The sequence below is a fragment of the Ornithorhynchus anatinus genome, chromosome 4, assembly GCF_004115215.2.
Source record: "Ornithorhynchus anatinus isolate Pmale09 chromosome 4, mOrnAna1.pri.v4, whole genome shotgun sequence".
Taxonomy (NCBI): domain Eukaryota; kingdom Metazoa; phylum Chordata; class Mammalia; order Monotremata; family Ornithorhynchidae; genus Ornithorhynchus; species Ornithorhynchus anatinus.
Genome location: NC_041731.1, coordinates 37085027 through 37109933, shown reverse-complemented (window position 1 = coordinate 37109933; position 24907 = coordinate 37085027). Strand labels below are relative to the sequence as shown.

The 24907-nt window shown below is 56.0% G+C and overlaps 2 protein-coding genes and 1 long non-coding RNA gene across 5 annotated transcripts in view; 1 reads left to right on the top strand and 2 right to left on the bottom strand.

Moving 5' to 3' along the window:
* The window catches only part of CACFD1 (calcium channel flower domain containing 1), a 32440-nt gene extending 26913 nt beyond the window's left edge, over positions 1–5527 (bottom strand). For both annotated transcript variants that reach the window (XR_003758760.2, XM_029062144.2), the window contains exon 1: positions 5342–5527. Coding sequence is in view for 1 of the 2 variants with exons in the window: in XM_029062144.2 (XP_028917977.1) it covers positions 5342–5462 (121 nt within the window). In the remaining variant the exon portion in view is untranslated. The remainder of the gene's footprint in view (positions 1–5341) is intronic.
* Positions 5528–9505: 3978 nt separating this feature from the next.
* The window catches only part of ADAMTS13 (ADAM metallopeptidase with thrombospondin type 1 motif 13), a 30865-nt gene continuing 15463 nt past the window's right edge, over positions 9506–24907 (bottom strand). The window contains exons 19-31 of one of the 2 annotated variants that reach the window (XM_029063205.2): positions 24110–24245; positions 23844–23973; positions 23205–23387; positions 22136–22325; positions 20928–21045; positions 20088–20217; positions 15646–15822; positions 14502–14706; positions 13154–13478; positions 12773–12922; positions 11479–11655; positions 11029–11213; positions 9506–10231 (exon numbers count right to left, since the gene is read on the bottom strand). In XM_029063205.2, coding sequence (XP_028919038.1) covers positions 10073–10231; positions 11029–11213; positions 11479–11655; positions 12773–12922; positions 13154–13478; positions 14502–14706; positions 15646–15822; positions 20088–20217; positions 20928–21045; positions 22136–22325; positions 23205–23387; positions 23844–23973; positions 24110–24245 — 2265 coding nt within the window. In that variant the 3' untranslated portion in view covers positions 9506–10072. Of the gene's footprint in view, positions 10232–11028; positions 11214–11478; positions 11656–12772; positions 12923–13153; positions 13479–14501; positions 14707–15645; positions 15823–20087; positions 20218–20927; positions 21046–22135; positions 22326–23204; positions 23388–23843; positions 23974–24109; positions 24246–24907 lie in introns of those variants that run through there. The other variant, XM_029063207.2, reaches the window with a different exon arrangement.
* Positions 10149–15685, top strand: LOC114811214. Its single transcript, XR_003758886.2, has 5 exons — positions 10149–10235; positions 12738–12946; positions 14273–14493; positions 15290–15397; positions 15594–15685. It is a non-coding gene; the product is annotated as an uncharacterized LOC114811214 (long non-coding RNA).

The window sequence follows — 24907 nt, the reverse complement described above, 5'->3', positions numbered from 1 at the left end:
GCGCTCCGTAAATAACAGGCTTGATTGTTGTCTGGTTACGGGAGGCCCCAGGGCGAGACAGCTGGACGTGCAACACGCCTCCGTCGGACCAACGGTCATCCGTCCCTGGGGGATCAGGCTCCGGCCACTTCCTCACACCTCCGGAAGGAGAGGACGCGTCCCGACAACCGACAATTACAACGTAATTCTAGCCTCGGAGGAGCTGGGAGGGCGGACCCGGTGCTGGCGTTGTGCCTCTGGGGGACCCCCAACCAACTCCATCCAGGCCCTCTCCCGCCTCTTCTTCACCACAACGAGGAGCGGAGGGAGGACAGACCCTCCATTTTGACCTCCACCAGGAGCCTGATCACCTGTAGAGCAAATGCCTTTAAATCTCCGCTCCTTAACGGCATCCAAAATGAGGAGGGGGCAAACAAAAGGAAACGCGTAACACAAGAGGCAGGAAGAGGCGGAAGCGGGGGGGGGAAGAAAGCTTTGAAAAACCGCACGTCCCAGAGATGCCGCCCAACTGCTGCCTCCCGCTCGCACCAACACCCCGACCTTCCTTCCTCCTGCCCGGGGTGACGGGTTCCGCCATCCCGTCTTCGTCGGTCGACGTGGCCGAGGGAGGTCTGGGGCATAAAAAATTAACCTTTGCCCGCAATTTGCAATGGGGGGCTCCCCGCCTACCTCCTCTCTTAGGGAAGGAGCGTGGCCGTGGAGGAAAGAGCAAGGGCCTGGGAATCGGAGGACCTGGGTTCTAATCCCGGTTCTGCCGCTTGTCTGCCGTGTGGCCGCGGGCAAGTCCTTCACTTTTCCGTACTTCCGTTCCCTTATCTGCAAAATGGGGGATACAGAACCTGTCTTCTTCCTACTTAGATTGTGAACCTCACGTGGGACCTGATTGTCCTGTATCTACCCCAGTGATTAGCAGTGGGATTGGCCCAGCATGCACTTAAGACCATAATTATTACCATTATTATCATTACCATCATTAGAAATACCCGCCGCTGCAGCAGGTTCACAACAGACGGGAACAACCGCACAGTTTTTCAGTCCCGAAGCCTCCGTTTCTTTTTTAAAGAGTAACTGCGAGTCTTTCCCGAATAGAGACGGCAAGCCTTTTCCAAAATGGGCCGTTCTGATCTTAGAACGGTATTTCCACCCAGTTATCCCAGAACGTGTTCTTAACGTTACTACACATTTTGGAGAAAATACTTCTAAGGAATTAGGAAACAGCCTTCAAATACCACAGCTCTATTTAGGTCCGACACAACTGCCATGCCACAGAAGAAAACAGCGTCATTGGTCAAAGGGTGCGGAATATATGGTACGAATGATCCCAATTACCAGATGAGTCGAGATCGTAGCCCTCGCCTTCTAGAAGCCGGCACTGCTGAAGGAATTTGAACTACTGAACTGGCACATGTGGATTATGAACTCTCCTGGGCGTTTAATATGCTGCTCTGCAAACAGTGAGTGCTCAATAAATCCTAGTGACTGAGTGGAGTTAGTCTACTAAACTGCGGTCCAATTAAGGAAAAGACGATCTTTTCACCGTTTCAAGCACTATGCCAGGGTGGCCCAAATGACTAAAACGAATACGTAATGAAACCAAGGTGCGAGGCTGTTGATTAGGGGAGAGGAGGAAGGCTTTTTTATATAAAAAAGTATGTAAGAAATGCCACTTCTGATCCAGTTGGAGGAAGGCTTTTTTTTTGTAAAAAAAAAGAATGTAAGAAATGCCACTTCTGGGTCAGACCAAAGGGTCCATTCTGCCCAGGGGTCTGTCTCCGACACTGCTAACAGGATGCTTGCAAAAAGAGTGAGACATCCACCTTAGCATCTCTAACGAATCCCTCTGGAATCCTCATTCTCCTTCTGTTAAAAACTCACCGTCCATGGATTCACTCAACCCCCTCTCTGAACCTGGGGATACTTTCTGCCTACACAGCCTGCTGTGGGAACAAATTGTACATGTTCACCGACCGCTGTGGGAAGAATTGTTGGGTTGTAGCGAACAAAAACTCCGCACCACTGGCTTTAAAGCAGTCCATCACCTTGCCCCCTCCTACCTCACCTCACTCCTCTCCTTCTACAACCCAGCCCGCACACTTCGGTCCTCCCGTGCTTTCTCACTGTGCTCCAATCTTGCCTCTCTTGCAGCCGACCCCTGGTCCACATCTCGCTTCCGGCCTGCATCATCCTCCCTCCTCAAATCCCAGACAATTACTCTCCGCCACCTTAAAAGCCTTACTGAGGCACCCCTCCTCCAAGAGGACCTCCCTGACTAAGCCTCACTTTTCCTCATCTTCCCTTCCTTTTGCTTCGCCCTGATCTGCTCCCTTAGCTCTTCCCCCGCTCCCAGCCCCACAGCGCTTATATCTGTACCTTTCATTTTATTCATTTCTATTTCCACTGATGTCTGTCTCCTCCCCTCTAGAGCTCCTTGAATGAATGAATAATTCCCATTTGATAGATGAGGGAACTGAGGCACAGAGAAGTGAAGTGACTTGCCCCTGTAGGCAGGGAATGTCACTGTTTATTGTTGTCAAGCACTTAATTCAAGCTCCCAGACTGGGCCCCCCCTTTCCCTCTGCTCCTCCTCCCCTCCCAGTTCCCACCCTTCCCCTCATTCATTCATTCATTCAATAGTATTTATTGAGCGCTTACTATGTGCAGAGCACTGGACTAAGCGCTTGGAGTGAACAAGTCGGCAACAGATAGAGACGGTCCCTGCCGTTGGACGGGCTTACGGTCTAATCGGGGGAGACGGACAGACGAGAACGATGGCGATAAATAGAGTCGAGGGGAAGAACATCTCGTAAAAACAATGGCGACTAAATAGAATCGAGGCGATGTACAGTTCATTAACAAAATAAATAGGGTAATGGAAATATGTGAGTCGAGCGGATGAGTACAGTGCTGAGGGGGTGGGAAGGGAGGGGGGAGGAGCAGAGGGAAAGCGGGAAAAGAGGGTTTAGCTGCGTAGAGGTGAAGGGGGGGTGGTAGAGGGAGTAGAGGGAGAAGGGGAGCTCAGTCTGGGAAGGCCTCTTGGAGGAGGTGAGTTTTAAGTAGGGTTTTGAAGAGAGGAAGGGAATCAGTGTGGCGGAGGTGAGGAGGGAGGGCGTTCCGGGACCGCGGGAGGACGTGACCCGGGGGTCGACGGCGGGACGGGCGAGGCCGAGGGACGGTGAGGAGGTGGGCGGCGGAGGAGCGGAGCGTGCGGGGTGGGCGGTAGAAAGAGAGAAGGGAGGAGAGGTAGGAAGGGGCAAGGAGATGTAGAGCCTCGAAGCCTAGAGTGAGGCTAGAAGCAGCGTGGCTCACTGGAAAGAGCACGGGCTTTGGAGTCAGAGGTCATGGGTTCGAACCCCGGCTCTGCCACTTGCCAGCTGTGTGACTTTGGGCAAGTCACTTAACTTCTCGGTGCCTCAGTTCCCTCATCTGTAAAAGGGGGATTAAGACTGTGAGCCCCACGTGGGACAACCTGATTCCCCTGTGTCTACCCCAGTGCTTAGAACAGTGCTCGGCACATAGTAAGCGCTTAACAAATACCAACATTATAGGAGTTTTCATTTGGAGCGGAGGTTGATAGGCAACCACTGGAGTTGTTTAAGAAGGGGAGTGACATGCCCAGATCGTTTCTGCGGGAAGATGAGCCGGGCAGCGGAGTGAAGAATAGACCGGAGCGGGGCGAGAGAGGAGGAAGGGAGGTCAGAGAGAAGGCTGACACAGTAGTCTAGCCGGGATATAACGAGAGCCCGTAGCAGTAAGGTAGCCGTCTGGGTGGAGAGGAAAGGGCGGATCTTGGCGATATTGTAGAGGTGAAACCGGTAGGTCTCGGTAACGGATAGGACGCGTGGGGTGAACGAGAGAGACGAGTCAAGGATGACACCGAGATCGCGGGCCCGAGAGACGGGAAGGATGGTCGTGCCATCCACGGTGATAGGGAAGTCTGGGAGAGGACCGGGCTTGGGAGGGAAGATGAGGAGCTCGGTCTTGCTCATGTTGAGTTTTAGGTGGCGGGCCGACATCCAGGTGGAGACGTCCCGGAGGCGGGAGGAGATGCGAGCCTGAAGGGAGGGGGAGAGGACGGGGCGGAGATGTAGATCTGCACTGTGCATATTTGTATATATGATTAATTTTCTTAATGATGTGTATATCTCTATGATCCTATTTATCTTGATGATGTTTTGTTCTGCTTGCTTTGCTGTCTGTCTCCCCCGTTTAGACTGTGAGCCCCTTATTGGGCAGGGATGGTCTCTATCTGTTGCCGAACTGTACACTCCAAGCGCTTAGTACAGTGCTCTGCACATAGTAAGCGCTCAATAAATACTATTGAGTGAATGAATGAACTTAGTACAGTGCTCTGCACAAATGAAGCGCTTAATAAATGATTGAATGAATGAAAGTTGGGGGCCGGGGGGGTTAGTTTCAGAGGAAAAGAGCCTGGGCTTCAGAGTCAGAGGTCTCAATAAATACTATTGAATGAATGAAAGGTCATGAGTTCGACTCCCGGCTCTGCCACTTGTCAGCTGTGTGACTGTGGGCAAGTCACGTAACTTCTCTGTGCCTCAGTTCCCTCATCTGTAAAATGGGGATTAACTGGGAGCCTCAGGTGGGACAACCTAATGCCCCTGCATCTCCCCAGCGCTTAGAACAGTGCTCTGCACACAGTAAGCGCTTCACAAATGCCAACATTATTATCATTAGAATTACTATGATTAGAACATTATTATTGTTACTATTATAATTACTTGGCACAAAGTAAGCGCTCAACACATGTCATCATTATTATTAGAACCCACGCTCTCTGACTCCCAAGTCTGGGCTCCTTCCAAGCGCTTAGCACAGTAGGGGCTCCGTGAGCACGATTTAGTGACCGAAGGGGGGGGGGGGAGGCGCGGCCCCGAGGCGCGTTCCCGGAGGGGAGGTGGGCGCGCAGGCGCAGCAGGCGGGCGGCCCCGAGGTGGGCGCGCAGGCGCAGAGGGCGGGCGGCCCCGAGCCGGGCGCGCAGGCGCAGAGGGCGGGCGGCCCCGAGCCGGGCGCACAGGGGCAGAAGGCGGGCGGTTCCGAGCCGGGTGCGCAGGCGCAGCAGGCGGGGGACCCGAGCCGGGCGCGCAGGCGCAGAAGGCGGGCGGTTCCGAGCCGGGCGCGCAGGCGCAGCAGGCGGGCGGTTCCGAGCCGGGCGCGCAGGGGCAGAAGGCGGACGGTTCCGAGCCGGGCGCGCAGGCGCAGCAGGCGCGGGGGGGGGGGGGGGGCCCTAGCCGGGCGCGCAGGCGCAGCAGGAGGGCGGCCCCGAGCCGGGCGCGCAGGCGCAGAAGGCGGGGGGGGGACGGACGGACAGACGGACGGTACTCACAGATGCCCCCCGCGACCCCGGCCAGGCGGCAGAGCCCGCGGTACCACCAGGTGACGCCGTCGTCCCTCGGGGCCGGCGCGGAGGGCCCCGGCGGCGGGGCCGCCTCCCCGAAGGAGCTCATGGCTCCGGGCCGCCGCCCGACGCCGGCCGCCACGTCGCCTAGCAGCGCGGTGCACTGTGGGGGAGGCGGGGGAGGCGCGGGCGGCCCGCCCCCAGCATCCCCCGGGGCGGGGCCAGCCCGCCGCATTTGCATATTGAGGCGGAGGCGCGCCGGGGGTCGCGTGGGCGGGGCCTCGCGCGCCCTCTCCAGCCCCTCCCCCTCCCGACCCCCCCCCCCATGGTGCTAACGGGGACTTGGGGGCAAGCGCCGACTGTGTGCCGAGCACTGTTACTAATCACAATAATAAAGTTGGGATTTGTGAAGCGCTTACTTTCTGCGAAGCACTGTGAGTAATAACGTTGCCATTTGTGGAGCGCTTACTAGGTGCAAGACACTGTTAATGATAAGATTGGTATTTGTTAAGCGCCTACTAGGCGCAAAGCACTGCTAATAATAATAATATTGGTGTTTGTTAAGAGCTTACTAGGTGCAAAGCACGGTTAATAATAATAATATTGGTGTGTGTTAAGAGCTTACTAGGGGCAAAGCAGTGTTAGTAATAATGTTGGCATTTGTTGAGCGCTTACTAGGTGCAAAACACTGTTAATGATAAGATTGGTATTTGTTAAGCGCCTACTAGGCGCAAAGCACTGCTAATAATAATAATATTGGTGTTTGTTAAGAGCTTACTAGGTGCGAAGCACTGTTAGTAATAATGTTGGCATTTGTTGAGCGCTTACTAGGTGCAAAACACTGTTAATGATAAGATTGGTATTTGTTAAGCGCCTACTAGGTGCAAAGCACTGCTAATAATAATAATATTGGTGTTTGTTAAGAGCTTACTAGGTGCGAAGCACGGTTAATAATAATAATATTGGTGTTTGTTAAGAGCTTACTAGGGGCAAAGCAGTGTTAGTAATAATGTTGGCGTTTGTTGAGCGCTTACTAGGTGCAAAACACTGTTAATGATAATATTGGTATTTGTTAAGCGCCTACTAGGCGCAAAGCACTGCTAATAATAATAATATTGGTGTTTGTTAAGAGCTTACTAGGTGCGAAGCACGGTTAATAATAATAATATTGGTGTTTGTTAAGAGCTTACTAGGTGCGAAGCACTGTTAGTAATAATGTTGGCATTTGTTGAGCGCTTACTAGGTGCAAGACACTGTTAATGATAATATTGGTATTTGTTAAGCGCCTACTAGGCGCAAAGCACTGCTAATAATAATATTGGTGTTTGTTAAGAGCTTACTATGTGCGAAGCACTGTTAATCATAACAATAATGTTGTGATTTGTGAAGCGCTTACTATGTGCGAAGCACTGTTGGTAATAATGTTGGCATTTGTTGAGCGCTTACTAGGTGCAGAACACTGTTAATGATAATATTGGTGTTTGTTAAGAGTTTACTACGTGCGAAGCACTGTTAATCATAACAATAATGTTGGGATTTGTGAAGCGCTTACTATGCACAAAGTATTGTTAATCATCATAATCATAATGTTGGTATTTGTGAAGCGCTTACTAGGTGCAAAGCACTGTTAACCATCATAATCATCATGTTGATATTTGTTAAGCACTTACTCTGTAAAAAGCACTGTTAATAATAATGATGTTGGTATTTGTTGAGCGCTTAGTATGTAAAAAGCACTGTTAATAATCATAATCATCATGTTGGTATTTGTTAAGCGCTTACTCTGTAAAAAGCACTGTTGTTAATAATAATATTGGTATTTGTTAAGCACTTACTATGTAAAAAGCACTGTTAATAATCATAATCATAACGTTGGTATCTATTAAGCGCTTACTATGTGCAAAGCACTGTTAATAATCATAATCATAATGTTGGTATTTGTTAAGCGCTTACTATGTAAAAAGCACTGTTAATAATAATGTTGGTATTTGTTAAGCATTTACTATGTACAAAGCACTGTTAATAATAATAATAATAATATTGGCATTTGTTAAGCGCTTACTATGTACAAAGCACTGTTAATAATAATAATAATATTGGTATTTGTTAAGCACCTACTAGGTGCAAAGCACTGTTAATAATAATTATTATATTGGTATTTGTTAAGCACTTACTAGGTGCAAAGCACTGTTAATATTCATAATCATAATGTTGGTATTTGTTAAGCGCTTACTATGTGTGAAGCACTGTTAATCATAACAATAATGTTGGTATTTGTTAAGCGTTTACTATGTACAAAGCGCTGTTAATAATAATGTTGGCATATGTTACACACTTACTACATGTAAAGCACTGTTCATAATCATAATAGTTGGTATTTGTTAAGCGTCTCTTCTTCACTTCACTTTATTGGTATTTGTTAAGCTTCACTTCTCTGTGCCTCAGTGACCTCAGCTGTAAAATGGGGATGAAGACTGGGAGACCTAAGTCAGACAACCTGATCACCCTCTACCTACTACCCCAGTGCTTAGAACCGGGCTCGGCACATAGTAAGCGCTTAACGAATACCAGCATTATTACTGTTATCTGTCATGGGTGGGACCCTGGGCAAGTCGCTCCACACTTCCCTGTGCCTCAGTTACTTCGTCTGTAAAATAATAATAATATCGGTATTTGTTAAGCGCTTACTCTGTGCAGAGCACTGTTCTAAGCGCTGGGGTAGATATAGGGGAGTCAGGTTGTCCCACATGAGGCTCACAGTCTTAATCCCCATTTTACAGATGAGGTAAGTGAGGCACAGAGAAGTGAAGTGACTTGCCCACAGTCACCCAGCTGACAAGTGGCAGAGTGGGGATTCGAACCCATGACCTCTGACTCCCAAGCCCAGGCTCTTTCCCCGGAACCACGCTGCTTCTCTATGGGGATTGAGACCATGAGCCCTATGTGAGACGGGGACGGTGTCCAATCCGATTCGCTTGTATCCCCCCCCCCCCCCGGGCACGTCGTAACGAATACCACAATTATTACAACAGTACCATATAACATCCAATTTGCTCGAATCCACCCCAGCGCTTAATACAGTGTCGAGCACACAGTAAGCACTTAAGTACCATTATTATTACAACAGAACCCTATGACAGACTTATTCCCTGCCCACGATGAGCTTACAGTCTAGAGAGGGAGACAGACGTTAATATAAATAACTAAATCGTGGATACGTACGTGAAGTTTGGGAGTCCGAGGTCATGGGTTCGAATCCCGGCTCTGCCGCGTGTCAACTGTGTGACTGTGGGAAAGTCACTTAACTTCTCTAGGGCCTCACTGACCTCATCTGGAAAAGGGGGGTGAAGACTGTGCGCCTCGCGTGGGACAACCTGATGACCCTGTATCTACCCCGGCGCTTAGAACGGTGCTCTGCACAGAGTAAGCGCTTAACAGATGCCAGCATTATTATTAAGTGTTGCAGGGCTGGGTGCGGGGATGAATAAAAGGAGCAAATCGACAGCAGAAGGGAGTGGGAGAAGAGGAAAGGAGGGCTTGGGGAAGGCCTCTTGGAGGAGCTCAACCCTTTCCTGAGCTGGGGGATGGAGGGGGAAGAGGAAGAAAGCCCCTCTAGATGAGGCGGGGGGAGTTGGGGCACACCCCGAAAGTTAGGGCCCTGAGCCAGGACTAATAATAACTGTGGTATTTGTAAAGCACTTGCTATGCGCCAAGCACCGTACCAAGGGCTGGGGTGAATGAGGTGTGCATCCCCTCGATTCTATTTACTGCGATTAAGTTGTCTCGTTTTTGTCCATCCGTCTCCCCCGATTAGACCGTGAGCCCGGTCGATGGGCAGGGATTGTCTCTCTTGCCGAACTGTCCATTCCAAGCGCTCAGTCCAGTGCTCTGCACAGAGTAAGCGCTCAATAAATACGATGGAATGAATGGATACACGCAAATCGGGTTGGACGCAGGCCCCGTCCCACAGTCGTAATCCCTATTTTACAGATGAGGTCACCGAAGCCCAGGGGAGTGAAGTGACTCGCCCAGAGTCGCACAGCGGACAGGTGGCAGGGACGGGATTAGAACCCATGACCTTCTGCCTTCCCGGCTCGTGCTCCATCCGTTACGCCGTGCTGCTTCCCTAAACTAGAACCAACGTCGGGAAGATGAGGCTGAGACTGCTTTGACCTTTATTGACATCCGTCTGCGGGGAGAGATGAGGGGGGCTCCCCGGCCTCCTGTTCTCCCGTCCGCTGTCCTGCCACGCACTCTGGGAGGGGAGAAGGGAATAATGCCTGACCCCCGAGGGCTTCTAGGATATCAGGATATCCGGGATATCGGGAGAGCACTGATATGGCAGGGCCAGGGGCTGAAGGCAGGGAGGGATGATTCTGGATGATTCTCCGTTCCGGAGGCAGGTTTTGCCCTTGGGGTCTTTACAAGGATACAACTGGCGCAGCAGATACGCAGGGACTTGGTGCCCAGGTTGGACGAGGAGGGAGGGACCGCAAGGTAGCGCAGTGAAAAATTAAGATTTACGCGACAGAGCAGTGCCCGTCTCAAAATACCTTCTGGCCGAGCGGCCTCGGAGACATTTGAGACACTGTCCTGGCCACCGGGCGGAAAGGAAGACCGGGGCCCACGGGCGGGATGAGCCTGGCGGAGACGGGAGGCGGGCCCTGGCTTCGGGGATGCCACCTCAGTCTGGCCGGTGCCCCCAATCTTCCTTTCCTATCATCTGGATTTAAGGGTCCAGTATTGGCCCCGGAAGCCGGTGTGGTCGTCTCGGAAGCTCTCGCCGAATTCGATCTCCGCCTGGCTGCCCACCGATTCCCAGTAGAAGAGCTGCTGCCCGTAGAACGTCGTCGTCTTCATGAGCGGCGTGTCGCGGATCTGGGTGAGAAAAGAAGCTCGAAAGAGGTCACTAGGTTGCCGGCAAAGTCGTGAGCTTGACCGGGGCCCCACCCGGCATCACCCTAGTGCCTTCTGAGCACCCCAAGACCTCCGTAAGGTCCCAGCAGTTGGATATCAGTATCTGAGAAAGCACAAAGTGAAGGTCTCCAACCTTTCTCCCATCTTAAAAGGATGGAGTAGCCAGGGAGTCAAGGGAAAGTGAAAAAGACGGAAGCCCAAAGAGCAGAAGTGTTTTTGTGACATTAAAAAAAAGAAAGGTATATTTTCTCCTCTTTATATGAGGTCAAGGAAATAGCAGTGCTTTATTCAGGAAGGGAAGCAGCCCCGTTTTCTATCACTGTGCCCAAGAAGAGCAAGGTGAAAACGCGGACAAAATTATTCACTAGCTGAAATCTATTTTACCCCTATTTTCCGCTGTGCCTTGAGTTTCTCGGACTCAGAAATCTCGGGGAGGGAGGGGCCTCAATAATAATAATAATAATGTCGGTATTTGTTAAGCGCTTACTATGTGCCAGGCACTGTTCTAAGCGCTGGGATAGATACGAGGTAATCAGGTTGTCCCACGTGGGGCTCCCAGTCTTCATCCCCATTTTACAGATGAGGTAACTGAGGCACAGAGAAGTGAAGTGACTTGCCCGAGGTCACACAGCCTCAAGATGTCATCTAGTCTATTCCTGGACCTCCGGGAGTGCCCCGGACCTAAACCACTCAGGGCCGCCCCCCGCCCCCCCAGTCCGTCCCCCGAGCCGGCCCCCGTCTGCTCTCGGTTGTCTCACCGAAATGTAGCTGGCCCGAGTCCGACTGGCCCCCGCCGGCAGGTTTATGGCCAGAGCGTGGATGGCTATCCGGGCCTGAGGGGCCACATCGATGAAGATCCGACATCTCCCTCGGTTTTCCAGGCCCGGGCGCAGCGGGGGACTGGTAATTTCCCCCTTGGGGCCGAACAGCTGCACGTCACACTCTGAGGGAGACGGTGGTGCCGTCAACCAAGCCCGGGAGAAGAGAATCCACCCTGCCATCCCGGGAAGGGGTTTCAGCCAGTAGCCTGGAGGAAACGGCAGGCCTAGGCCCTGCCTCTGCCCCATCCTGAACTCCCGGACTAATCCGGGACGTGCCCGGGCAAGCGGGGAAGGGAGGGTAGAGAGTCAGAGGATTCGGGGAACGTGAGGGAATCGGGACCGTCGTCCCGAGGAGCCCCGTCCCGCGAGAGGCCCCGGGCCCGGTACCTCGGTGGTATCCGTCCGTCGCCGCTTGGCTCCAGTACCGCAGCACGACCCCGCTCCCGGCCAGTACGCGCCTCTGCCTCACCATCAGCGTGTTGGTCCTGGAGCCGACGATCATCCCGGTCAGCTGCCGGCAGGCTTTCCTCCACGAGAGCCGCCCGGCGATCAGCAGCATGTCCCCTGCGATTGGGGGGTGGAGCCGAGTCCCCAACTCCCATGGTTAACATCTTCCCTCACACTCTGTGCCTTCAGAGTCCCACCCTGACGTGCAAAAGGTGAACCGAAACACGATCCCTCCCCGAAAGAGGCTGTGACTCGGTTTCCCTGCGGTGCTGCATCTTGCCCATTCCCAAACACCCAGAACTGACGTGCGTGGAAACTTGGCCAGAGTTCCCGTGCCCTAGCCTGAAGGGGCTGGGGACACGGTGGATTATAAAATAATTCCCCCACCGAGGCACCTCATGGCATTGGAGGGTCGGGGAAGAGAGGAAGGCAGAGGATGGCAAAGGGGCCAAGTCCATCGAGCCAAGGGAGGCTGGATGGAACCTCTGGACCGTAAGCTCAATAGAAAGAAGAATTTTTTATGGCATTTATTAAGCGCTTACCATGTGCAGAGCACTGTTCTAAGCGCTGGGGTAGATACAGGGTCGTCGGGTTGTCCCACTGAGGCTCACAGTTGATCCCCATTTTACCGATGAGGTAACTGAGGCACAGAGAAGTGAAGTGACTTGCCCACAGTCACACAGCTGCCGAGTGGCAGATCCGGGATTCGAACCCACGACCTCTGACTTCCAAGCCCACGCTGTTTCCACTGAGCCACGCTGTACTAAACACTGGAGTAGATACGAGGTTGGACACAGTCCGTGTCCCACGTGGGGCTCACCGTCTTAATCCCCGCTTTACAGAGGAGGTACCTGAGGCCCAGAGAAGTGAAGCGACTAGCCCAAGGTCACGCAGCGGACCAGACTTCTCTGGACCTCCGTGACCTCGACTGTAAAACGGGGGTTGAGACCGTGAGCCCCACGTGGGACGGGACTGCGTCCGCTCTGATCTGCTTGTATCCACCCCAGCGCTTAGGACAGTGCCCGGCCCATAGTAAGCGCTCAAAAACTACCGTTTTTAGTAGTAGTAACAGTCTTCCGCTATAAGAGGCGCGTTCCCCGCCCGCAACGAGCCTACGGTCTTGTATCTACCCCAGCGCTCAATACAGTGCCTGGCACACAGTAAGCGCTTCACGAACACCATGATTATTGTTATTTTAGAGGACTGGGCGATGACCGCGGCCTCGGGGACGCACCGGCGCTGCAGTTGAGGGAACTCTCCAGGACGTGGAGGACCACCACCTCACCCAGGGGGCGGCCGATGGCCACCGTGCAGTCGGCCGTCGCCCGCGTCCCCGTCATGTTGATGGTCCCTGTGGCGCCGAGGTGGTGCTTCCCACAGGCCCCTGCAAAGGGAACGGAAACCGCAGGTGAGGACCGAGGCGGCCTGGACTCCGCAGGGCGTCTCGGGGAAGAGCGGCCGGGGGTGAGGAGGGGGCGAGGCCGCCATCCCCACGCTTAGACCCGGCGGGAGGGGCCTTTCCTCCCTCTAGACGCCCCTCGCGTCGTACCCGCCGCCAGCAGCGCGAGGTGGGGGGCCGGGCGGGTCAGCGGGAAGGGAGGGAGGGAAACGTAACTGGACTCCTCGAGGTCCCTCCGTCCCGGGGGCTCCAGAGGCCCGGGGGCCGAGGGGAGAGGAGGGCGGAGAAGATCCGGGGCCGGGTCCCGGGGGTCCTCGGGGGACCCGGCGGCGGCCGTCTCCACGGGGGCTGGGGCGGCGGCCGCTCCGCGCGGCGCCAGGCTGGGCCCCGTCTCCCGGGGGCAGGGTCCGGGGGAACACCTCCTCACTGTCGGGGCCTTGGGGACGTGCTGGCAGAAGAACGCGGGCACCGGCCGGAGGGTGGGCGGCTTGATGCAGAAGTCGTGGCGGAGCTGGATGCCGTTCCCACAAGAGACGGAGCACTGCAGGGGAGAGGGATTCTCGGGCGAGGCCGTGGCAGATGCCGACGTCCAGGCCTCGCCCTCGTGTACACGTGTGTCATCTTATTTATCCCTCTGCTCGTCCCCCCGGCCCCAAACCGCTATGCGCAGATCTGCAGTTTTATTTACTTGTGTTGATGTCCGTCTCCCCCACTCTAGCCTGTGAGCTCGCTGCGGGCAGGGAATGTCACCGTTTTGTTATGTTGTACTTCCCAAACGCTCAGTACAGTGCTCCGCACACAGTAAGCGCTCCGTAGAGATGATTGAATGAATGAATGCCAGGGACACATTCGAGCGCCCTTTTCATTTCTTCAACAGCATTTGCTAAGCACTTACTGTGTACCGGGCACACTTCGCTAAGCGTTGGGGTAGATACAAATGATACAGATCATCGGTACGAACTGAATGCTACATTCCTTCAGTTGTGGAGCGCTTACTGTGTGCAAAGCACTGAACCAAGAGTACAATGTAACGATTCATTCATTCATGCAATAGCATTTATTGAGCGCTTCCTATGTGCAGAGCACTGTACTAAGCGCTTGGAATGTACAGATCGGTAACAGAGACGGTCCCCGCCCTTTGACGGGCGCACAGTCTAATCGGGGGAGACGGACAGACGAGAACAGTAGCGATAATAGTCCCTGCCCACAAGCTTTCAGTCTAGACGGGGAGACGGACAATAATTTCAATAAATAAAATACAGGAATACAAGCTAATCAGGCCGGACCGGGTCCCTGTCCCACCTGGGACTCCCGGTCTTAATCCCCAATTTGCAGATGAGGGAACCGAGGAGAAGTCAACCGAGGGACCCGAGGTCAGCCAGCCGGCAAGTGACGGAGCGGGGACTAGAACCCAGGTCCCTCCGCCTCCCCGGCCCGAGCTCTACCCGCTGAGCCACGCTGCTTCCCCCGGACGGGATCCGGTCGGGCGCGTCCGAGCGTCCGGGACGGAGAAGCCCAAAGAACGGGCAGAGGAGCCTCTCCGTGCCCAGACCGCGGTAAGTACCTCCGTCCAGTCGCTGAACTGCCACCGGTAAGTGCAGGGGGCCACGTTGCAGGGGACGCTAGCCGGAGGCCTGGCCTCCCCCGCACACGCCGCCTCGTCCACCGCCGACTCCCGGCCGTGACGCAGCCGCACGCACTTCACCGTGCGGTCGGCCGCTCCCGGGCCACAGCTGGAGGAGCACGGGCCGGTGGCCGTCACCGTCCACCTGCGGCCAAGGGGAAACGGGACACCGCCTCAGGGCCGCGGCGAGCTTCTCCAGGACAGGCACTGGGGCACTTCGTTTCCGTCCGGTGCTCCCGCCTGCCTCTTAGAGTGCTCCGAACACGGTGCCGATAATCCTGTTAATGACAACTGTGGTATTTGTGCGGTGCGCCAAGCGCTCTTCTAAGCGCCGGGGGGTAGATACGAATTAACCCGGTTGGACACGGTCCCCGGCCCACGTGGGGCTCACAGTCCAAGTGGGAGGGAGGAGGATTTAATCCCCCTTTTACGGATGGAGTAACTCAGGTCCAGAGTAGCAAGGTGACTCGCCCGAGGTCACGCAGCGGATGCGCGGCAGGGCCGGGATTAGAACCCGGGTCCTCCGACTCCTAGGCCCGTGCTCTTTCTACTAGGCCACTCTGCCTCACCAGATGCTCCGTGAATGTCGTTGCTCTGAGGAGGAGGAGGAGGAGAGGGGGAGCATCCCGAGGGACGAGAGCGAGCAACCTCTCCTTCTCCCTCCGCGGGCTCTCCGAAGGGTCAGGACGCCCACTCTGGGAATTACTGTTATCCCCGCTTTCCAAAAGGGGAAGGCAGGGTCGGCACAGCCGTCCTCCTGAGGCCTCAGGGCAGATCGGCGCCGGGAAGAGTCCCGATTCCAGCCCTCGAATCGGTGCTGTGGATCCTCAATCCAGGTGAGCCGGGCACGTGAGTTCTGACCACCTCCCCCAGGTCCTGGCTTCTCCACAAGCTCCATCCTCCAACCGCCAAGTGGGATGGGAGGTGGGAGAGGGGGAAGGAGGGTGGGAAGGGGACGGGAGGGGAGGGGTCCCACAGACTCCCGTCCTCCCTTCCTCCCCCGACCTTCCCGCGCTCTCCACTCCCACGCAGGCGGTCCAGGAGCCGAGAGGGCGGCTCTCAGGGGCGTCTGGGCGGCACTGACCTGGCAAGGCACGGCTCCGGGTTGCACGGTTCCTGCTCCACCGGGCGAGGCGGGCCCCGGCACTGGGCGTCGGCCACCACCTCCTCTTCTTCCCCGCTGCCCCCGGCACAGTACAGGATCCTCCGCCTGATCCCTCCACCGCAGGTCACGCTGCACGAGTCCAGCTTGTACCTCCAACTGCAAAAAGGAGTGGTTTAGAAGCGAGCCCTTTCAGGGACGGAGAACCCCCCCCCGTCACGGGCTCGGGCTCCACCCGGATCCCACTGCCCTCCAGGGCCCGGGAAACTCCCTTCCTCGAATCAAAGCTCAGGCGCTCAGTCCAGTGCCCTGCAACGCGGAAGCAGCGTGGCCTAACGGATGGAGCACGGGCCCGGGAGTCAGGAGGACCCGGCTTCTTATCCCAGGTCCGCCACCAGGCTGCCGTGTGACCTCGGGCAGGTCCCTTTACTTCTCTGTGCCTCAGCTACCTCATCTGTAAAAGGGGGATTCAAAATGCGAGCCCTGGACCGTGTCCATCCTGATTAGCTTGTATCGACCCCAGCGCTTAGCTCAGGGGCCGGCACAGAGTAAACACTTAACAAATACTATTTAAAAAATTAAAGGCCGCTGACTGTTATATGGAAGGGGTTGGGGGTGGAGCTGTGAGAAGTTCCTCTTTTGGCATTCAGTTTCCACAGGACTGGTATTACCTCTGCAACTCTCTCTGTCACTAATCCACTTGGGAAGGGCTAATTCCTCTAGTCTCTGACAGACATCCTATTTCTGATTCTATTTCTTGATTCTATTTATTTGCTGTTGTTTTAATGAGATGTTCATCCCCTCGATTCGATTTACTGCTATTGTTTCTGTCTGTCCGTCTCCCCCCGTTAGACCGTAAGCCCGGCAGAGGGCGGGGACTGTCTCTGTCACCGATCTGTCCATTCCAAGCGCTCAGTACGGTGCTCTGCACATAGTAAGCGCTCAATAAATACTATTGTATGAAGGAACATCCCAAGGAGAAAGCAAATGCCCACATCAGATGGACCACACATTCCAAACCTCACCCTCGAGCTCTGAGTCGAGATCACTGAGGTGAGCAAGTGTGACTCCGTTTTGTAACACGGAAACCATTTTACGAGTGACCGTCCTTTGACCCCGTGAACAACAGTATAGAAGGAGGAATCTGAGGAGGAACCGACAACACGGGAGGCGGACCTCGAGGAGGCACTGAGCCGCCGTGCCGTCGGACAGAAGAAAGACTGCCGGGGGTACACGAGAGAAGCTATCCTGCGAAAAACAGCCCGTGGGGTGGGAGCGGAGGTAACCGGCGGGAGGTTCGTTACCCGGTAACGAACTTGAGACGGAAGCAGCGAGTCGGGACCGGCCGAGACGCCCCGAAACGACGTCGTGAGTGGATGAAGGGTGGGGGGGGGGGGACCGGACCGTGCGCCGGGACGGTACCATCCCGGACGGCGGCCGAACGACCGAAACGAAGCCGTCGCCGTGGCCGGACCCGCGGCGGCGGCGGCAGAAGACCACCTAAGACCCACGTCGAGACCCCCGCGGCACGCCCGCCGGGAACCACCTAAGACCCGAGCCAGGGCGACGTGCTGCGGGCGGCCGGATTCCTCCAACTCCGACGTGTGGGTGTGCGGGGGGGGGGCTTGCGTTTCCCCCTTCAATTAAACTATTAAGAATTGAATAAAGCTTTCCGTTATATACACTGGAGGTTGGATTTCACCGTGCCTTGACTTGTCATGGAGTGCCTGGCGGGCCAGGAGGGACAGGCGGATCCCCAGGGAAGGACCTATAGGCTAGGTGCCTGACGGGACCGGGGACGGGACTTATCGGGTAAGTCTCTGACGGAGTGGGATGGGCTCACGACAATCACCAAGATGATCCCCGTTTTGCATAGGGTAAACTGAGGCACGCTCCCAAGGATTAGGTAGCTTTCCCAACACAACAGACCCCGGTTGCGACTGGGTGTTCCACGTTCACTCTCCCTTTGGGGAACGTATTTTTGAGATCTGTATTCTGATAAGCGCGCACACAAAGAGCCAGCAACCATTCCTAAGTTTACCAGTAGGAGCAAGTCTTTTTTTTTCACATTACGGCATTCCCAGAGCACACGTGGCAACGGGCAGGTGACGGAGCAGCTCAAAGACTCCCCTAACTTCCCGAGAGGGCTCAGAGGGGGCTCTTCCCAGCGGCTGGTTATTCCCCTGCGAGAAGCCAGGCTTCGAGCCAGGCTGGTTCCGTCCGGGGCCGCTGCTCAGGGGGCCGCCGCAGGCTGTGGTTCTCACCCTGGCTTTGGAGTTCTGCAGTGACCTCCCCCTATTCCCCGCTTCTGAGGTGCCCGGAGCCAGCCTAGTGCCCCCCAAAGCCGGAGAAACGGTATATGCCCCATCGGGGGAGGGGGCAGGTAGCCCGGGATAGCAGCGACGCACCTTGGAGGGGCTAGGGCTTCGAGGAGCTCGGGCCTCAATCCCGGCTCCGCCACCCATCGGCGGCGTGACTTTGGGCAACTCACCTGACTTCTCCGGGCCTCGGTTACCTCATCTGGAAGATGGGGATTAAGACCGTGAGCCCCTCGTGGGACAACCTGATTACCCCGTAACTACCCCAGCGCTTAGAACGGGGCTCGGCACAGGGTAAGCGCTTAACGAATGCCATCGTCATTATTATTACGGAGCCACGGGGGCGGGAGAGAGACAGCCAGACCGGACGGGCCGGACAGACCGTGGAGGTGCGGGTGACAGGCTGGTGGAGCGCTGCCCGGCGCCCTGCTAGGCAGCGAGCAGCCGAGGACAAATTGGCACGGGCCAAGGAGAGCTCTGGGTTGGAGTCCTGGGCAACGGTTGGCGGTCCAGGAGGCCGTTGGAGCAGGATTATCCCCTTCCACATTGCCACTGGGCTAGAGGGACTGATTTAGCCTTTATCTCTAGCGATCGTTTTTTTAAAAATAATAATAATGTTGGGTTTTTTTAAGCCCTTACTACGTGCAGAGCACCGTTCTAAGCGCTGGGGTAGACACGGGGCAATCAGGTCGTCCCACGTGAGGCTCACAGTTAATCCCCATTTTACAGATGAGGGAACTGAGGCCCAGAGAAGTTAAGTGACTCGCCCACAGTCACACAGCTGACAAGTGGCAGAGCCGGGAGTCGAACCCATGACCTCTGACTCCAAAGCCCGGGCTCCTTCCACTTTACTGAGCGCTCACCGTGGGCAGAGCATTATACTAAGAGCTGGGGAGACTACGATATTACCGAGTCGTTAGACACGTTCCCTGCCCACGGTGAGCTTGCGATGTAGAGAGGGAGTCAGACGTTAATGTAAATATTCATCTCTAGACTGCGAGCGCGATTTGGGCAGGGAACGCGTCTGCTAATTCTGTGGTACTGTGCGCTTCCAAGGGCTTGGTACAGTGCTCTGCACACAGTATTATCAGAGAAGCAGCGTGGCTCAGTGGAAAGGGCACGGGCTTGGGAGTCAGAGGTCATGAGTTCGAATCCAAGCTCTGCCACTTGTCAGCTGTGGGACCGTGGGCGAGTCGCTCAACTTCTCTGTGCCTCCGTTCCCTCATCTGTCAAATGGGGATTAACTGTGAGCCTCACGTGGGACGAACTGATTACCCTGTATCTACCCCAGCGCTTGGAACAGTGCTCTGCACGCAGTAAGCGCTTAACAAATACCATTATTAAATTATTATAGTAAGTGCTCAATAAATACCACTGATTGATTGATTGGTTGATTGATCTCCCCCCCCCCCCCACACACACAGCAGACCACTGGCAGATTTCGTGGCATGGAGCCAGTTCCCAATACCCGTCCTCCCTCGTTAGACTGTGACCTCCCCCACTAAGGGACAGGGACCGGCTGTCTGACCTAGTTATCTTGGATCTACCCAGCACCTAGTACAGTGTTTGGCACATAGTAGGTGTTTAATAAATACCACAATTAAAGAGGAGAGAATGGCAGTTTTGGAACCCAGCAGGCGCTCTATCTCTCAGAAGGAGAATACACCACCCTGCTGCCCTTAGCCATGCAGTGGCAAACACAAGTAAAGAGTGTTTTTTTTAGTCAAGGAACTCTGGGCAGAAGCCTTCTGTGCCTCAACGACGCTCTTCAGCCTCTAAAGCAAACTACTTATCTCTTCCTGCTTGCCTTGTTTAGGTTTTAGGAGAGCGTGGGCCACTTGTCAGCTGTGTGACTGTGGGCAAGTCACTTAACTTCTCTGTGCCTCAGTGACCTCATCTGTAAAATGGGGATTAAGACTGGGAGCCCCACGTGGGACAACCTGATTACCCTGTGTCTACCCCAGCGCTCGGAACAGTGCTCTGCACATAGTAAGCGCTTAACAAATACCAACATTATTAAAGACGACTCCTCGCTGCCCGGGAACCAAACCACAGCGTCGGTGGAGGGGGCGGCGGAGGCGGCAGGACAGTGCTTTCTTTCCTCACCTGGGGGGGCACGGAGCAGCGCGGCAGACCTCCAGACGGCGCCCCGGTTTTCTCACCGCCTCACACCACGCTTCCCGGACCTCTTCCCCGGTGGCAAAATCCACACAGACGTACCGCAGCTCCATCAGACCTGAGGGGAAGGTGGGAGTGAGGAGATGATCCCGCGGGCAAGGGGACGCTCGTCAGTCAGGCTCTCCGACCCCGGGGAACCCGGACGGGGGGACGTGACGCTCTCCCCTTTCTCCGACCACCGAGAGGCGCAGGCCGGGCCCCAGCCCGACGCTGAGTTCAAGACACGAACCTTGCCGGCGCACCCCAGTCTTGGCCCGGACCCTGCGCTTCTCCCGTCAGGTAGAAGCAGCGTGGCTCAGTGGCTACCGCCCGGGCCTGACAGTCAGAAGGACCCGGGCTCTAATCCCGGCTCCGCCACAAGTCCGCTGCGGGACCCTGGGCAAGTCACTTCACTTCTCTGGGCCTCAGTGACCTCATCTGGAAAACGGGGATTAAGAGCGTGAGCCCAACGTGGGAGCGGGACGACGCTCAATCCGATTAGCCTGTACCTACCCTAACCGGGCACACAGTAAGGGCTTAACGGGTGCCACCGTTATTATTTATTTTTATTAGGTGAACTGGACGCGACACGGGGATATTTCGGCGAGCTGCCCGGGGAGGACGGGAGTAGCCGGCATGCTTCCGAAAGGGCCCTTAGCCTCCATCGGAGGGGCGATTTTCCGGTAGGATCCGTCGATTCCGGCTCTCCCGGGGGAGCTGCCGCTCGGGCCCCTCGATGCCGGGGCGGACGCGCCACCGCCCAGAGCCGCCCCAGAATCTCACCCTCACCTTGGCCACAGGAGACGGAGCACGGCCCGCCCACGGGGCTCCAGATGCCTTCCGTGCCATTTTTCCTGTCGGCACTGGGGGACGTGACTGCCTCCTCCCTTGAGGACTCCGTTTTCGGCTGTACGGGAACGAACGGGAAAACCTCACAGGGAGTACGTGGCCGGAGAGCCGACCGAGCACGGAATCCGGGGCCTGGGACCCGCGACCCAAACCCCCACCCCGGCCCAGCCTCTCCGGGAGCGGGCCAGGGCGGCTCGGGGAAGTGGAAGCAGTTAGCGCCGAGGCGGTTTTAGCATCAGTTGAGTGCTTCCTGCGTGCAGAACACTGTACTAAGCACTTAGTGCCGAACTGAGTGCTTAGCACTGAGAGGCAGTGTAGCGTAGCGGATAGGGGCCCGGGAGTCAGAAGGTCATGGGTTCTAATCCCGGTTCCACCCCTTGTCTGCTGTGTGACTTTGGGCAGGTCACTTAAGTTCTCTGGGCCTCAGTTCCCTCATCTGTAAAATGGGGATGAAGACTGTGAGCCCCACGTGGGACAACCTGATCACCTTGTATCCCCCAGCGCTTAGAACAGTGCTTTGCACAGAGTAAATGCTTATAACAAATACCATTTTAAAAAAAACCAAACTTCAATTCTCTGGGCCTCATTTACCTCATCTGTAAAATGGAGGATGAGACTGTGAGCCCCATGTGGGGCAGGGACTGGGTCCAAATCGATTGGCTTCTATCCACCCCAGCACTTTACGCAGTGTCTGGCACACAGTAAGCACTTGACAGATACCACAGTTACAATTTTTAAGTACTTAGCATAGCTCCATTCTTCCTGGTGCAGGCTCAGTTTCCCTGCCTGACTCCCAGCCAGGTGGCCCGACCTAAACTCCTTCCCCAGATACCATCGCCGGGTCTTCTGGCAAACAGTGAAGAAGTGCCGGGATGATGATTCCCGGGGATGGATCCAAGGGATGGATCCCAGGGAGCCTCTGGGAGCAGAGAGTGGGTGTTTCCAGCTTGGAGAGGTAGCATTCTCTCTCATTATTTCTCCTTTATTCTTTCTCTTTCTCCCTCCCTCCCCCTCCAATGAGATGGACAATCGCAAAGGGCATCTGTTCCCCTTCTTCCCCTTGAGCTGAAGGTGAGAGGTCTAAGCCCCCAAGCCCGAAGGGGCCTCCGCCCTCACCTCCGGGCAGACGGCGGGGTTAGGGTACTCACAGCACCCCAGGCCGGGGAACAAGTGGCCAACAAGCACGGCATCAGGTGCGGGGGCTTCTCTTCCCCGGAGCACAGACCGTCTCCGGCGGAGGTTTCCAGGCCAGCCCGGACACGTACGCAGGTCACGTTCCTCTGGGACACGCCCGGGCCGCAAGCTGAAGAACACCGGCTCCACGCAGACACCTTCCACCTGAGAACCGCAAACAACGGCCGTCAGCCGATCGGCCCCGGCTGCTTTCCCCCCACCCACGTCCGAGCGGGACCGCACCTGGCCCCTGGGGGACGGGGACCGCGGCCAACCCGATGATCAATCAATCATCATCGATGGGATTGATTGAGCACTTACCGTATGCGGCGCTCTATGCTGGGAGCTCTAAGAAAGTGTCCGTTTATTGTTATAGCGTACTCTCTCACACGCTCAGCGATAATTCATTCAATAGTATTTATTGAGCGCTTACTACGTGCAGAGCACTGTACTAAGCACTTGGAATGAACAAGTAGGCAACAGATAGAGTCCCTGCCCTTCGACGGGCTTACAGTCTCGTTAAGTGCTTACTATGCGCCAAGCACCGTTCTAAGCTCCGGGGTAGCTAGAAGGTAGTCAGGTTGGACACGGTCCCTGTCCCACATAGGGCTCACACTCTTAATCCCCATTTTACAGATGAGGGAACTGAGGCCCAGAGAAGTGAAGTGACTTGACTGAGGTCACAAGGCAGACACGTGGCGGAAGCCACGACCTTCCGACTCCCGGGCCCGGGTTCTAGCCACGAAGAGGCGCCTCTTCTGTACAGTGCTCTGCAGTAAACGCTCAATAAATACGATTGACTGAATGACCTCACTTTCAACTGCAGAGAGGGAGGTCAACCCGGGAACCTGCCGGTTATTTATTTACCGCTGGCGTTTGTTAAGCGTTCACTCTGCGCCGGGCACTGTGCTGAGCGCCGAGGTAGATTCCAGCTCGATGGGTCAGACACGGTCCCTGCCCCACCTGGGGCTGACCGTCTAGGGGGGAAGGGAGGAGGAAAGACCCGTCCCCCCCTAACCGGGCAAGACCCTCGCGGTACGTTACCTGGCGGGGCAGGGCCCGGCCCGGCAGGGCTCGGTGGCAGCGGGACGGGGAGAAGCTCCGCACGCGGCGTCGGGAAGTGTCAGCACCAGGCTGCCCTTCTTGTGCAAGCAGCGGACCTCCCGCTCCCTCACGCCGTCGCCGCCGCAGAGGGCACTGCAGGGGCCGAAGTCCCCCGCTGCCCAGCTGAGCGAGGCCCGGGGGGGGATCGGCTCAGGCCCAGCTCCGCCTGCCGGCCCCTCCGGGGAGGTCGGGCAGGCCGAGGGGGCAGGTTGGGCTAGTTCTGCTCCCCCGGGGGCGGTCGAGGACAGCGACAGGGCAGGTTGGGCAAGCTCTGCTCCCCCCGGGGAGGGTGGGTGGGCGAGCCAGGAGGGGCTAGCTCTGCTCCCCAGTTCTGACCAGAGCCAGGCTGGGCCGGTCCTCTCGGCCAGTTCCCCAAATCCCAGCAGACGGCCCAGGGGATGGAGGCTACAGAGGCGATGGGTCCCGGAGCTTTTTAGGCCGGACTCCCAGGCCCGCTCATGCCCGGCCACCGACGACACCGGAAAGGCCCCAGAACGGTGGCAGAGAAGCCTTGATTTGGGGACTCGGAGAATCCCGGCTTCTGTAAACGGGGGTGAGGACCCAACCCCCAGGGCTCACCTCGGCGGGCAGGCCCCTGGGGCACAGGGCTCCTGCCGGGGCAGAGGCCGAGGCGTCCCTCCGCAGCGGGCAGCGTCGGTCAGCTCCCGGCCGGTCCGGTCGAAGCAGCCGTAACTCACCAGCCTGACCCCTGTAAGGCAGAGGGAGGTCGAGAGGGAGGGCTGGGCGACCACCGTCGACGGCCGGGAGCTCCGGGCCGGGCGCGGGGGCCGGGGAGGGGGCTCCTGAACCCCCCGCCAGAAGAGGGACGCCCACGCCAGCCTCACCTTCCCCACAGCTCACCGAGCAGACCCCGGCCACCGCGGCCCACGCCCACGCCGGCCTCGTCGTCGGCTGGAAGTAGCTGAAGGCGATGTCCGGATTGGTGACGTTTCCGTACTCTCTCCCATACTTCCTGTAAACCTGGGTCGGGTGGGGACGGGACAGAGGAACTTAGCGGCGGTGGTGGCTCGTTCTGCTGTCTTGTCCTCTCCCAAGCGCTTAGTATAGTGCTCTGCACATAGTAAACGCTCAATAAATGCCACTGATTGATTGATTGACTGGAGGTGGCGGTGGCCACGGCAAAGCAGTCTCCGAGGATGACGCCCGGAAGCAACGTGGCCCGGTGAAAAGAACGCAGGCCTGGAGGACCTGGGTTCCAATCTCGGCTCCGCCACTTGCCCGCCGTGTGACCCTGGGCAAGGAACTTCACTTCTCCGGGCCTCAGTTTCCTCAATTGTAAAATGGGGAGTCAATCCTACTCCCTCCTCCCTAGACTGTGAGCCCCACGTGGTACAGGGACTACGTCCAACCTGATTAGCTTGTATCTACCCCAGTGCTTCGAACAGTTCTGGCACTTAATAAGTGCTTAACAAATACCATAAAAAAAATCTGTCGTCATCATCATCAATAATATCTGTTGAGTGCTTACTGGTGCAGAGCACCGTACTAAACGCTTGGGAGGGTGCAATGTGTAATATAACAGAGTTGGTAGACACGTTCCCTGCTCAAAAGCTTATAATTCTAGAGGGGGAGACAGACATTAATATAAATGAACAATTTATAATATATAGCTTAAAGATATG